Consider the following 15,737-nt stretch of genomic DNA (forward strand, 5'->3'; position numbering starts at 1 on the left):
AAGAATGGCAAGCGCAAGAATTTAATGATTTAAGAAGAAGAATAAACAATACAGAAGAGAAAATGAATAAAATAGATATGACCTTAACAGAAATGGGAAAGAGAATGGACAAGATGGAAGAGCGGGAAGCAGCAGTAGAAATGGAGGTAGAGGACTTAAAAAAGAAATTAGAGGAATCTAATAAAAAAGTTATAGAGACACAAGAACTGTTAGCTCAGAAAATAGATATAATGGAAAATTATAACAGAAGAAATAACATAAAGATAGTGGGCCTTAAGGAAGATGAAGAAGGCAAGAATATGAGAGAGTTTATAAAAGATTGGATCCCCAGGATCCTAGGATGTCCAGAACTACAGCAAGAAATGGAAATAGAAAGGGCACATAGAGCAGTGGCCTTTAAACCACAACCACAACAAAAGCCAAGATCTATTTTAGTAAAATTCCTAAGATATACTACAAGAGAAAAGGTACTGGAGAAGACAATGGAAAAAGTAAGAGAGGGCAACAAGCCACTGGAGTACAAAGGGCAAAAAATCTTCATTTATCCAGATATAAGTTTTGAACTCCTGAAGAAGAGAAAGGAGTTCAATACAGCAAAGGCGATTTTATGGAAGAAAGGGTATAAATTTATACTAAAGCATCCAGCGGTATTGAAAATATTTATTCCAGGACAACAAAACAGACTATTCTCGGATCCAGAGGAAGCACGAAAATTTGCAGAACAATTACAAAATAGACTGAGGGATGAAGACGTGTAACGAGAGTACAAAAGACTGAGAACTAAAAAGACATATAAGTTTTGAACTCCTGAAGAAGAGAAAGGAGTTCAATACATCGAAAACGATCTTATGGAAAAAAAACTATTCTCGGACCCAGAGGAAGCAAGGAAATTTGCAGAACAACTACAAAACAACCAGAGAGATGAAGACATAATAAGAGTAAAAATTACCAGGAATTATATGTATGTGGGTAAAGAGGTATATGTGTGTATATGTATAATGTGCATACATGAATGTATCCGTATTTAGAGGAAAATATAGATAATATAGACAAGAATTAATAAGGGAAGGAAATGGAATAGAGGGAATAAGGAGGGAACTAAAAGAGTGACCTTTGTTACATATGAAAAGTGAAACCTTTTCTGGGGGGGCTGGGTGGGGAGGAGTTACGGTCACTGCAAAATCAGCTGACGCTTGCGAGTGAATTCGCAAATCCAAATGGAGAGGGGAGATGTGGTTGTCCGACAAGGGATAAAGGACAACTCAGGAGGGGAAGGGGAGATTGGGGCTAAAGAAGTTTTAAATAGGAGAATAAGGAAAATGTTTGATGTTTTAGGAATGTTGTCTTATAAAGGGTTCAAAACAAGAAAACAGAAATGGATAAGAAGGAAAGGTAATGATGGAGAAATGGAAAGGGAAGATAAACAAAGTATAAAATGGCTACGTTGAACTATATGACTTTAAATATTAATGGAATACATAACCAAATTAAAAGGAAGAAACTGCTAAATTTACTGAAAAAAGAAAAAATTGATATAGCATTTGTGCAAGAAACACATTTAACTGAATTGGAGCACAAGAAATTAAAGAGAGATTGGGTAGGACACGTAACAGCAGCATCGTATAATTCAAAAGCAAGAGGAGTAGCTATATTAATTAGTAAAAATGTGCCATTTAAAATAGAAGAGGAAATAATAGATCCAGCAGGGAGATATGTAATGATAAAATGTCAGATATATTCGGAGTTTTGGAATCTACTCAATGTATATTCACCTAACGAAGAAGATCAAAAGTTTATGCAAGATATCTTTTTGAAGGTAGCAGATACGCAAGGGAACATATTAATAGGAGGGGATTTCAACCTGAATTTGGATTCAAATATGGACAAAACTGGGAGAAAAATTAACAGAAAGAACAAAGTAACCAAATTTATAATTAAATCGATGGAAGAAATGCAACTTTTGGATATATGGAGGAAATAACAACCAAAGGAAAAGGAATATTCATATTACTCGGCTAGACATAAAACATATTCAAGAATAGACCTATTTTTGTTATCAGCTCGTATGCAAGATAGAGTAAGAAAAACAGAATATAAGGCTAGAATACTATCGGACCATTCACCCTTAATATTGACAGTAAAGTTAGAGGACATCCCTCCAAGAATGTATAGATGGAGATTAAACCCCATGTTACTTAAAAGGCAGGATTTTAGAGAATATATTGAAAAACAAATAAAAATGTATTTTGAAATAAATACGGAATCAGTGGAAGATAAGTTTCTACTATGGGATGCAATGAAAGCATTCATTAGAGGGCAAATAATAAGTTATGTAACCAAAATGAAGAAGGACTATAATCAGGAAACAGAGCAGTTGGAAAGGGAAATAGTAAATATAGAAAAAGAATTAGCAATGAAGGAAGATACAACTAAAAGAAGAGAATTGGCGGATAAAAATATAAAATATGAAACAGTACAAACATATAAGGTGGAGAAGTATATAATGAAGACAAAACAGAAATATTATGAACTAGGGGAAAAAACGCACAAAATCCTAGCATGGCAGCTTAAGACAGAACAAGCTAAGAAAATGGTATTGGCATCAAGGAAAAAAGACAAATAAATTACATATAATCCAAAAAAAATTAAGGAAAACTTTAGAGAATTCTATGAACAATTATACCGAACTGAAAACGAAGGGAAAGAAGGGAAAATAGATGAATTTCTGACTAAAATTGAACTACCAAAACTACATATAGAGGAACAAAATAAATTAACAGAGCCATTTGGAATAGTAGAAATACAAGAGATAATAAAAAAATTACCAAATAATAAGACACCAGGAGAGGATGGATTCCCAATAGAATTCTACAAAACATTTAAAGATTTATTAATTCTGCCCCTCCTGGAAGTAATCAACCAGATTGATAAAACACAAAGTTTACCAGATTCATGTCTTTTTTGGCTTGGCTTCGCGGACGAAGATTTATGGAGGGGGTAAAAAGTCCACGTCAGCTGCAGGCTCGTTTGTGGCTGACAAGTCCGATGCGGGAAAGGCAGACACGATTGCAGCGGTTGCAAGGGAAAATTGGTTGGTTGGGGTTGGGTGTTGGGTTTTTCCTCCTTTGCCTTTTGTCAGTGAGGTGGGCTCTGCGGTCTTCTTCAAAGGAGGTTGCTGCCCGCCAAACTGTGAGGCGCCAAGATGCACGGTTTGAGGCATTATCTGCCCACTGGCGGTGGTCAATGTGGCAGGCACCAAGAGATTTCTTTAGGCAGTCCTTGTACCTTTTCTTTGGTGCACCTCTGTCACGGTGGCCAGTGGAGAGCTCGCCATATAACACGATCTTGGGAAGGCGATGGTCCTCCATTCTGGAGACGTGACCCATCCAGCGCAGCTGGATCTTCAGCAGCGTGGACTCGATGCTGTCGACCTCTGCCATCTCGAGTACTTCGACGTTAGGGGTGTAAGCGCTCCAATGGATGTTGAGGATGGAGCGGAGACAACGCTGGTGGAAGCGTTCTAGGAGCCGTAGGTGGTGCCGGTAGAGGACGCATGATTCGGAGCCGAACAGGAGTGTGGGTATGACAACGGCTCTGTATACGCTTATCTTTGTGAGGTTTTTCAGTTGGTTGTTTTTCCAGACTCTTTTGTGTAGTCTTCCAAAGGCGCTATTTGCCTTGGCGAGTCTGTTGTCTATCTCATTGTCGATCCTTGCATCTGATGAAATGGTGCAGCCGAGATAGGTAAACTGGTTGACCGTTTTGAGTTTTGTGTGCCCGATGGAGATGTGGGGGTGCTGGTAGTCATGGTGGGGAGCTGGCTGATGGAGGACCTCAGTTTTCTTCAGGCTGACTTCCAGGCCAAACATTTTGGCAGTTTCCGCAAAGCAGGACGTCAAGCGCTGAAGAGCTGGCTCTGAATGGGCAACTAAAGCGGCATCATCTGCAAAGAGTAGTTACCAGATTCATGTAAAACAGCAATAATTACAGTAATACTAAAGCAAGGGAAAGATCCACTCTCACCAGCGTCATATAGGCCAATATCTATACTTAACACTGATTATAAGATAATAGCTAAACTATTAGCAAACAGATTAGCAGAGTATGTACCGAAAATGGTAAATTTAGACCAAACTGGATTTATCAAAAAAAGACGCACAACAGACAATATTTGTAAATTTATTAACTTAATTCATGCAGTAGAAGAGAATAAAGCACCTACAGTAGCAGTTGCTTTAGACGCAGAGAAGGCCTTTGACAGAGTAGAATGGAATTATTTGTTCAAAGTATTGCAAAAATTCAGTTTACCGGAGAAGTATATTAATTGGATTAAAGCATTATATAAGGGACCGTTAGCGAAAGTGACAGTAAATGGACATGTATCAAAGCAATTTAACTTAAGCAGGTCAACACGGCAGGGATGCCCACTATCACCTTTATTGTTTGCGTTAGCTATAGAACCACTAGCAGAATTGATAAGAATAGATAATAATATAAAAGGAATAAAAATAAAAGACAAGGAATATAAAATCAGTTTATTTGCGGATGATGTTATAGTGTACTTAACAGAACCAGAACTATCAATAAAAGAATTATATAAGAAATTGAAGGAATATGGAGAAGTGTCGGGTTACAAGATAAACGTAAATAAAAGTGAAGCAATGCCTATGAATAATGCGGATTTCTCAAAATTTAAGAAGGAATCACCATTTAGATGGCAAATGCAAGCAATAAGATACCTAGGTGTACAAATAAACAAAAATCTCGGCCAACTATATAAACTCAATTATTATCCACTAATGAAAAAATTACAGGACGATTTAGAGTATTGGAAAGATTTACCACTAACACTAATAGGAAGGATAAACTGTATTAAAATGAACATTTTTCCAAGGATATTGTACTTATTTCAGGCATTGCCAATACAACTGACAGAGAAATTCTTCAAGGAGTTAAAGAAAATAATAAGGAAATTTTTATGGAGGGGGGAAACCGAGGATAGCACTAGATAAATTAACAGAATGGTATAAACAAGGAGGCTTATAACTGCCAAAATTTAAAAATTATTATAGAGCCGCACAATTAAGATACCTATCAGATTTTTATCAAACAAGGGAAAAGCCAGATTGGACGAGATTAGAATTGGATAAAATAGGGGAAAAGATACCTGAACACATATTATATAAATGGGATGAAAAATTGGTACAACATAGAAGTTCTCCAGTATTACATCATCTCCTCAATATTTGGAAGAAGATTCATGTAGAAAGAAATAAAACAAATTATCAATTACCAAAACTAATATTGACGCAAAACAAGTTACTCCCTTTTACAATAGATAACCTTTCCTTTAGAGAATGGGAAAAAAAAGGGATTAAAAGAATAGAAAATTGTTTTTCAGGAAATAGATTCTTATCCTTTGAACAAATGAAAGATAAGTACAATATAACTCAAGATCTTCTCTTTGGCTTGGCTTCGCGGACGAAGATTTATGGAGGGGGTAAAAGTCCATGTCAGCTGCAGGCTCGTTTGTGGCTGACAAGTCCGATGCGGGACAGGCAGACACGGTTGCAGCGGCTGCAGGGGAAAATTGGTTGGTTGGGGTTGGGTGTTGGGTTTTTCCTCCTTTGCCTTTTGTCAGTGAGGTGAGATACAGCGCTGGCATATTACCAATTGAGATCCTACTTGAAGGATAAATTAGGAAGCAGTTTGAGTTTGCCAGAGGGAAGTAACCTTGAATATGTGATTACAGATACAATGATAATCAAAAGATTTATAACAAATATGTATATTAAACTGCAAGAAAAGGAGAATGAGGAAACAAATGGTAAAACTAAACAAAAATGGGAACAAGATTTAAATATAAAGATAAAAAAGGAAACATGGGAGAAGTTATGCTCCGGAACGATGAGAAATACAATAAATACGAGGTTACGTATGATACAATATAACTGGATACACAGGCTATACATTACACCTCAAAAGTTAAATAAATGGGACCCAACAGTATCTGATAGATGTTTTCGATGTAAAAAAGAAATGGGAACAACAATTCATGCAATCTGGACATGTGAGAAAGTAAAAAAATTTTGGGAAGATCTAAATCAGATATTAAACAAAATAACAGAAAACAATATACCAAAGAATCCAGAGATCTTCCTCCTAAGTAACATAAAAAACAAAGAATTTGGAATTGATTTGGAGGATGCACAAAAAAGATTTGTTAAGATAGCTCTAGCCGTAGCAAAAAAATGTATTATGTCAACCTGGAAATTGGAAGATAATTTGAAAATACAACAATGGTATATAGAAATGAATAAATGTATTCCATTAGAAAAAATAACATATAGTTTAAGAAATAATATTGAAATATTCGAACAAATATGGGAGCCTTACATTAAATACAATAGCGAAAACCTATCGGGGACAATCATTACCTAAGTTAATGGAAGGAAAAGGAAATGAAAAGAATGGACTCAGTAGAATTTCTGGTGTATTTTTATTGAATGACAACATTGTCTGGCTGGTTTAATGTATCCTAGATTGTATACCTTAAATGGATGGGAGGGGGGAGGTAGGGAGGGTGGGTTGGGAGGAGGGTGGGGGGGGGGGGGAAGAAAATGGCACTGTATATGTGTGAAAAGGAAAAAGTGTGTACCATGGTTAATGTGATTTATGGTGTGAAAAAAAATGAAAAGGGCTAAGGAATAGACCTTTGAATTATGAAGGGGATAAAATTTTCTTTTATCCAGATTTGAATCAAACTTTGTTATAATCCAGTTAAAGTTTTGCGTGATGAAGGCTACAGATTTGTGTTGCATTATCCTGCCGACAGAATTTTTTTCCACAAATTTTGTTCATGCTGAAGAATATGCTCAAAATTTGTCTAAAGTTCAAGTAACTGAAGGCACTGACTTGTTGCAATTAATTTTTCTTTTTTGATCGATGAAGAATTGATATATTATCTGTTCTTATGTTTGATGGAATTTTTTTCACACGGGGGTCGGGGGATGTGTTAAGTTGGTTTCTGGCAGTTGCATGTGTTTTCGTGGCTTTGCCATGACCTGTAAAATGAAAGGAGATAGTGCTGGTTTTTATGGTACTTACTGGGTGGGGATTTTTGTTTTTTTTTTTCTTTTTATTTAATTTGAATTATTTTTTTGGATTGCAGATGATGATGATGCTCAGGACCAAATTATTTTATGGGAATTCTTCCTGGATGGGAGTGATGAAAAGGGATTTTAAAAATATGGAAAACGAATAAAGCAATTAAAATTATAAGTTTTAATATTAATTGGATTAATGGATATATAAAAAGAATTTTTTTGTCTTGTATTAAGAAATTAGGAGTGGATATTGCATTTTTACAAGAACCTCATTTAACTGACAAAGAACACCTAAAATTGAAAAGAGATTGGGTAGATCAAGTAGTTTTTTTCTTCACTTAATTTGACAGCCAGGGGAGTTTTTGACAAATATTTTCTGAGGAATGGATTTTATTAAATATATATGGACCAAATTTAGACAATGAAATATTTATACAATATACTTTTTTAAAATATGGCGGATGTTTATGAAAATATTTTAGGAGATTATTTTAATTTTTGTTTGGATCCTTTATTAACTAGATCTTCAAGAACAATAGTTAAATCTGAAGCAGGTTACCTGCCTGTCTCAATCTCCCTTGTGTCCTCTACTTTCTACTTGGCCAGCCAGACTTAACCCTGAAACCACTTGTTAAGGCACCAAGGAAAATGGTAAAAAAACACTAAAATGCTGGAGGAACTCAGTTGCTCTTTTCAGCATTCATAAAAAGCAAAAATATATTACTGATGTTTCGGGTCTGAGCCCTTCTTCAAGGAATAAACAGAATGAGCCAGAAGCAGGAAATCTCAAAGTCTCAGAATTCATACAAACCAGGCTGGGGGAGGAATCCAGAATATTCCTTGAAGAAGGGCTCAGGCCCAAAATGTCGGCAATATATCTTTCCTTTTAATGCATGCTGAAAAGACAGCATTTTGGTGTGTTTTTACTACAATCACAGTGTCTACACTTTCGTGTTTAACTGAGAGAAATGGGTTGTCTGGTGCTTTCTCCCATCTGCTGGTGCTCTAAAAAGCAGCCCTGTAGCTACCTGTAAATCCACAGAACCTATGTCTCTTGCTGATCCCCTAAAGCCAGTGCCCACCACACCCCTCCCATCTCCCACCCTGCCTGCCACAGGGCAGGTGTTGCCCATTCAGCCTCTGTTCCCCATGCTCCCTTTTGATCACAGTGTTAGTCTCTGCCTCCCAGCATAGTCTGATTATACTGCCTCTCTGGAGCCGACCAATGCCCTGTCACTAATCCAGTGTCACCATCATCAGGGCCAGAATGTGAAAGTGAGCATGTGGATTGGTCCGCAGTTGGGGGGCTGAGGTGAAAGGGGATGGAGAACAGACAGCCAGAGGAGAAAGGGAGAGGGGTTCCCACTACAGAGAAGGAGGGGGTCAAAAGGGTGAGGTGGGGACTGTGTGATTCAACAGAGCGATGGTGGGAGAAGCTTAGGTGTGGGTGGGACATCAAAGGATAACAAATTCAGAGACAATGATGACAAGTAATGATGGAGAGGAGAGAGGACTAAGCAATGGAGACTGATCTGCACCAACTACCCATGTGTTCATATAGACAGCTCAGGCTGGGAACATGAGACGGGTCTGCAACTTTTACTACTTAGTTCCATTATAAATATTTTCATATTCTTCTCCCTCGGAAACCTGAATCTTTTTTTTTACAAACTTTGCAGAAAGTCTTCCATCTTGTTCTTGGTCTTTTCAATCCTCAAAGTCGTGGGATAGACCATTGAGTATTTCAAGTTTTTGGCACGTAGTTGTCTTTTCACATCTTCACATTCTTTTCTTTGTTTAATCAAGGTCGGGCTAAAGTCTTGAAAAATAATAGTACCTTTTCATCATCAACCTCAGGTGGGCCAGTATCATATGCTGCTCCCAGAATTATCTCCCATTCTTGGTAGCTTAAAAGTCTCACCAAAACTGGTCTTGGTCTCTGGTTGCTGACTCTTCTGGGTCCAAGTGTTCGGTGAGCTCTCTGTTATGCAGTTTTTCTCTATAAATTTGTCTTCCCCCAACATCTGTGGGATCTATTTTTGAAAAATGTTCACCGGGTCTCTTCTCTCAATTCCTTCCTTTAGTCCAATAATTTGGACATTATTCTGTTGCCTAAAGTTCTCCATATGGTCAATTTTGTCAAGCAGTCCTTGTTTATCCGATTCCCATTCTTTGGCTTTTTTTTCTAAAGCCTCAAGTTTTTCATGCGTTTTCATCTATTCAATCTCTGCTCGATCCATTCTCTTCATCAGGTCTTCAACAATCTTTTATTTCAGTAATTTTCTCTGTCATCATCTCAACACTTATGAATCGGTTACTCAAATTCTCAATTTTTTCCAAGATGAAGGTCAAATCTTGACCTGACTCCACACCTTTACCTGGTTCTGCTGGTTCCGTCACCATTTTTGCATCACTGCCTTTTGGTCTTTCACATGATGTTCCTGGTAGAATAGGAGCTTCTTCAATCTATGTTCTCGGCTGCCTTGGCTTCTTCATGCTAATTTTCAAGTTTTGACCATCTATTTAGTGCTCTTCACAGAGAGCTCAACTAAAACACATACATGTCCTTCAAAGTTTTCTGATGCTGCACTGAAGGTCTTAGTGGAAAAGAAGATATGTTTCCATGAGAGGCCCAACAGTCACACAGATAACCAACTATTAAATTTAGCACCAGTACAACCCTCACATCTATGTCTCATAGCTTGTAGGTGTTGCTAGCTGTTCATCCAATGATAATTCATAGCATTCTTTGGCTGCTTGCTAGAGGGGGAACTACAAGTGGAGAACCAGATACACCAGGAGCTAACTAGAAGAAGGTGAGAGCACCTCCATGTCCTAATTCCCTTCAAAGGGATGATGTAATAATGTCGGCCATTATTGGAATGTCGGCCATTATTGGAATGTCGGCCATAATTGGAATGTCCAGTTTTAAGAGTTCTCTGTAGTGCCTACAAAGAGTGTTATACACAGGCTTCTCACATTCCACTTCTTTCCACAATTGCTTTTGACTCTTACGCTGAAGATACCATAAGGATGCACCTCTCACCCCCCCACCTCCAATTATTCTCTTGACCTCCCACCACAATCAACACCACTATATCCTTCCCTTACTAAGATCGTTGTAATACATGCCTGTGCCTTTCATCTTTCAGGTAAACCAGAAACTGCAAGCTGTTCAGACAATGGAGAGAGTGACGATGAAGACACATTGTCACTTGATTTCAAACACATTTCCCACCAGCTTTAACAATCACACTGTGCAGTTTAGAAGTGAAGTATGCACATGGCAAGACACCAGCCGAGGTAAGCTGGTCCAGGCAGATGCAAGGGTAGTGCAGGTGCCAGTTCACGGCAGGGCTATGGTTACACACAACTTGTGTGGCAGAAGAGTGAATGAAGACTCTGATGGAGCAGTTAGACATGGTGTACGGGGATGCCTGCTAGAAGGCCTATGTTGAATCTCATGGAAGAGTAAAGTATCAGCTTTGAGGATAGCAATGGGGAACAGGCCACCTGAAGACAAATGAACACTTGATGTATCCTTCCCAAACATCAGTACACAATCAGCATCTTGGGTGATTATAGATCGCACGTGAGAGCAGTTGAATCATTTCTGCATTTAATTAATGGATTGGGTCCTACTAACCAGAACTTGGGGATACAGCCTCAAAATTTGGGGGGAGCACATATGGGTCGGAGATAAGAAGGAAATGCATTTCCCGAGAGAACAGTGAATCTGTAGGATTCTCAGCCCAAGGAAGCAGTGGAGGCTGTCTCGTTATACTTAAGACAGAGTTGAACAGATTTTTGCATAGAAGGAGAATTAAGTGTTGTGGGTAAAAGGTGGGATCAGCCATGATCTTACTGGATGGTGGAGCAGGCTTGATGGACCTCTTCCTGCTCCTACTCCTAATGCTCTTAGAGCACTCTGAATTAGACACTTTAAAGAGTCGTCTTGTCTGGTTGAAGCAGCCTTTCCAAGGTCCTAATTGAAATAGCTGTAGACAAGAATGCAGGACATTGATTGAAAAGTTGATTTTTTTTTGTTTCAGAAGCATTTCCTTTCCAGGTATTGAAAACTGTCTAATTGATTAAAATGATAACCTGTCCTTACTCTGATATCCGGTAGTTAACTTCCTCATTTTCCCAATGAACTAAAGCAATTTCATATGGCTGGATCTCATGTGGCTCCAAGATTTGCATGATGCACTTCACCTACAGACAGAGAATTGGAGGCCATTTTAAATGAACGTCCTAGTAAAAATAATACATGTTCACTTTGATAAGAAGCCTTTGTGAAAATACTTCTGCATACAAAAACAACAGAAACGTAATAAAATATTATCTCTTAACAATTTTTATCTATAAAAGATGACTGGAATCAAGATTTTCCAACCAGTATAATTGTAATGCTTTCGGTAACCCACTACTGGTTCATTGTCCTCATTCAAGTTGAGTAATGAGATCATTTAAGTCTGTATACAGTCATTAAAGTCGGGAATACATCATTGTCACTTGTCACTCTTAAGAAATTACCAATGCCTGAAGAGGGCGCACAAAATCAGTGAACCGGTGCGGACTTGAAAGGCCAACATGGCCTGTTTCCCCTCCGTAAATGGTTATATGGTTAATCTCCACCTGATATCTTGACTGGGTGCACAGGTTCAGGGATTATTCAAATCAATTAAAAAAAAAAGTGTTTGGTTAACTTCCAGTGTTAGCTTTATTGATTTCCAATCCTTTTACTCCTGATGAAGCCACTTCTGGTGAAATTATGATTTGCATAATTGAAAAGCTTGTAAATGATTAAACCAAATGATGTAATAATGCATGTTTTAAATAAATAGTATTGAAAACTGCTGACAGTAAATACAATCGAGTTTATGTATTATAATAATTAACCGCATGATACCAAATGGGTGGCAGGTCCCCAGATTTTCCAAATTATGATTTAAAAAAAAAATGACAAATACACTCTATTGACTGGCAGAATCAGAGCTGACAGATTCAACAACAGATGGCATGTCTCAAAGATTTTATCCAACCGGTGGACAGTAGGTCTCATCAACTGAAAGGAAGATAAATATTTTCATACCAACTCATCTAAGAATGGGGGGCAAGGATAAACACTCAGATTAAAACAGACTAAAACTGAAGTTTGGATACATGCAGAAGGATTTCACTTACTGCTTTATCTTCCACATTCCAAAAGACAACAGAGCCCTCCCTGTATATGCAAGAAATAAAATTTGTTAGTGTTGCAGAAGATCCCAAGAGGAACATCTGTTACCTTTTAACAACCAGATAATAAACTAGATAAAATATACAGTTCGTGTGGTGATTCGCGCAACGCCTTTACAGCGCCAACAATTGGGACTGGGGTTTGAATCCCGCGCTGTCTTTAAGGAGTTTGTACATTTTCCCCATGTCTGCATGGGTTTTCCCCGGGGGGGGGCACTCTGGTTTCCTCCCACTGTTCAAAACGTGCTGGGGGTTGTTGGTCAATTGGGTGTACAGTGGGTGGCACGGACTTGTGGGCTGAAATGGCCTGTTATTATGCTCTATGTCTAAATTTAAATACATTTAAAATAATATCACAGCCTTAGGAACCCTTTGACTAAAACAATCTAAAAAAATGCAAAAAAGCAAATTAATTTTACGCATTATTAATATGTTAAGTATTGCAACTCATAGAATTCTTCATAAATTGCTTTTTTTTCCTTTTTTGAAACAAGAAACTGATTCCACATTTTAGAGAAGAGAAAAATCAAGCAGACCAGAGCTCAAATTGGGACATAGGATGACAGAAATGTTCTCGGGTAAGATAGGATGAATCTAAAATAGAAACTTGCAGAGGATTAGGGGTTTGAAGCTTTGGAGTCAGGGAGGAAATAGAGAACTAGTAGAGCTGGGGAACAAAGAATAATATGTATTGATTCACCAAGAGAGAAGCTTTAGATTAACTGAATTTTTAAAAGAAGAAGGAGACTTTTGTAATGAGTAGGGGATGTGAGAAAACAATTTGTAATAGAGCAGATTAGGATTTCTGCTGAAGTGGGGTATCTATGGATTTAGTCAGTCCATGGAATTTTAATTATTTTGGATCAATGCTGCTGCTTATAGTCAAACAAATGTATTCCGTCTTTTAAGATTTCTAAAAAGTCATACATGCACAAATTTGCTTAAGACTTATTAGCCTTTTCTAAAGTCTTAAAATCCAAAAGTTTGCAAATCCAAGGTTCTCTTCTCACTTTCTGTTGCGTGATCCACCCCACACTGCAATGAATCCTATCATCCTATCTGCTTTGCCTTGGCATCGAGATGCACACTTCCCTCCTCCACCTCCAACCCGCATTGAAATATTGCTTGAATCAGATGTACAATACAAATTGACTCAAAAATATCCCATTTCTGGTTCTTTCAGTTTCTATATCCCCAAATCAAAGCAGAGGACTGCTTTAAACTGTCTACCCCTTTGTAACCCAGCTTGATATAATTTTCTATTGAACTCTAAGGGGCAATAAATTGGAGGGTATGTATATCCAGTTGACCTAAAGAAACCCCAGAAATGATAAAATTAAAATAGGGATTTGTGGATCCTACTTATAAAGCTATTGAACTTGAAATTTAATTGTGCCTGGCACAGGAGAAATTCTGTTTTAACACAACTTTGTGCAAAGACGGTCCTTGGTGTCGTAAAGCTGACGTATCACATATTCAATGACCTAATAAGATCCCTGGCAGACTGAAATTAATTCTAATGGTCAAGTAATTGAAACATAAGCTTTTACTAAATCTCAGAACAGTTCACTGATTCACAACTGCCTCAAAATTTTCTTAAGGAAAACGAGAACTGAAATGCTGCGCACCTCTCGGAAGAGTGAATAGGCTGAGCTCTCTTCTACAGGGAAAAAAAAAGATCAAGTACAAAGTAATAGTTTTTAAATTGTTAAATAATTTGACAGGGTAAATGTAGAGAAGTTTTGAAGTGTGGGTATGACTAGAACCTGGATGTCAAAAATCAAAGATAATAGCTGGTAAGTCAAACAGAATTTAAAAAAAAAATCACTCATTGAGAGTGGCTGAATGTGGAAGAAAACATCCCCGGGGAATTAAGAAAAATAGTATAAAGGGAGGTTTGAGAAACATGCAATGGAGAAAGGAATACCAGGATACGACAGCGAGGTTAGTTGATGGGCGGAGGCAACTAACCTTCAGCATAAACGCTGGTGTGGATGTGATGGTCTGAGAACCCTGTTTCTCTTTTATAAATACTATGCAGGGGTAGCCAACCTTTTAATTTTTAGACATACAACATGGTAACAGGCCATTTCAGCCCATGAGTACATACCGGGGGGTGTAGGTTAATTGGCTGGCACGAACTCATGGGCCAAAATGACCTGTTACCATGCTATATGTCTAAATTTTAAAAATAAAAGGTTGGCCACCCCAGCTATAAAGGTAATTGTTGACTTGGGTTTAGCATTCTAGTTAGATCAAGAACAGGTTTCAGAGCTTAAAAAAAATGTATTTGATACTTAAATACATTTAAGATTAAAGAACCACTGTGAATTCTTGTATTGACTTGAATACTGAAAGCCTTTTTTAATTAAGGTTATTTGCTATATACTAAACACAATATACTTAACTAAAAGCTATCTGAAAGCACTTTTTTCATTTATTATTAGTTCAAAATTCACCTTATTCTCCCATTTTATAGTTGCAAATTATAGAATAGTGTAAATGACTGAAAAAATAGTCCTTTGAGAAATGGAACCTATTGAATGGTTACTAAAAAGCTGACGAGTTGTACTCTTGAGTTCTAGCCTGGGAACCATAAGATAGAAAAGGTGTGACCTATTATTAGAGTGGGCTCAACCATTATACCATCTTCAAATTACTTAAATCAGTACAGATAAAAACATACCTGAAAAAGAAAATTAGTCCATAATCATTTGGCTTGCCCAGCCTATCAATTCCAATTACTAAGACATTTGAGGCATCTAAGGAATAAACATAGGGGAAAAAAATATATAATTTGCAAAGAACTTCATGGCAACATGAAACAAAAAAAATCCATGTTTAAACATGATAATTTTACATTGAACAACTGAAAACACAGGCAGTTTCCTTAATAATGTGATCAAATTTCAGATGAGTGAATAGGAGTTGAACTATATAGATTATATGAATAATGGTTGATTTCCAGGATAAAAAAAAATCTTGATTACATTATCTTCATCTATGTGCATTTCACTCTCCATAGATACTGTGATACCTGCTGAATATCCTAAGCATTTTGGTTTTGTATTCAGATTTCAGACCTCATTTCCCATTTATCATTTCCAACCTGCCTGGAAAATAATCATTAGATGAGGAATGAAACTATTCAAAATATATTTTTTTGTATTTTCTTTGATAACAATCAAAACTGGGGAGATAACGATGCACGTTTTCTGAGTATGTTTAAAAATAAAATCAACAATTTCTGAGAAAGATTATACGAGATGCATATCAACACAAACTGTTCGACTTTGCTCAGCTACTTTGACAGCACCTCCTCCCACTTGATCTCCTGCAAGGACACTATCTCAGTTTCTCCATCTTGGCCTTCCATTTTTGGACCAGAAA

The 15,737-nt window shown here is 37.3% G+C and overlaps 2 protein-coding genes across 14 annotated transcripts in view; one reads left to right on the top strand and one right to left on the bottom strand.

Annotated features, from left to right (window-relative positions):
* armt1 (acidic residue methyltransferase 1) overlaps positions 1-15,737 on the top strand; it is a 167,068-nt gene that overhangs the window by 71,965 nt on the left and 79,366 nt on the right. The window lies entirely within an intron of this gene.
* The window catches only part of rmnd1 (required for meiotic nuclear division 1 homolog), a 115,955-nt gene that overhangs the window by 47,974 nt on the left and 52,244 nt on the right, over positions 1-15,737 (bottom strand). For all 9 annotated transcript variants that reach the window (XR_011355974.1, XR_011355973.1, XM_069932283.1 and 6 more), the window contains 3 exons: positions 15,034-15,109; positions 12,294-12,333; positions 11,221-11,321 (listed from right to left, as the gene is read on the bottom strand). Coding sequence is in view for 7 of the 9 variants with exons in the window: in XM_069932283.1 (XP_069788384.1) it covers positions 11,221-11,321; positions 12,294-12,333; positions 15,034-15,109 (217 nt within the window). In the remaining 2 variants the exon portion in view is untranslated. The remainder of the gene's footprint in view (positions 1-11,220; positions 11,322-12,293; positions 12,334-15,033; positions 15,110-15,737) is intronic.

This window comes from Narcine bancroftii, chromosome 4 (assembly GCF_036971445.1).
Source record: "Narcine bancroftii isolate sNarBan1 chromosome 4, sNarBan1.hap1, whole genome shotgun sequence".
Taxonomy (NCBI): Eukaryota; Metazoa; Chordata; class Chondrichthyes; order Torpediniformes; family Narcinidae; genus Narcine; species Narcine bancroftii.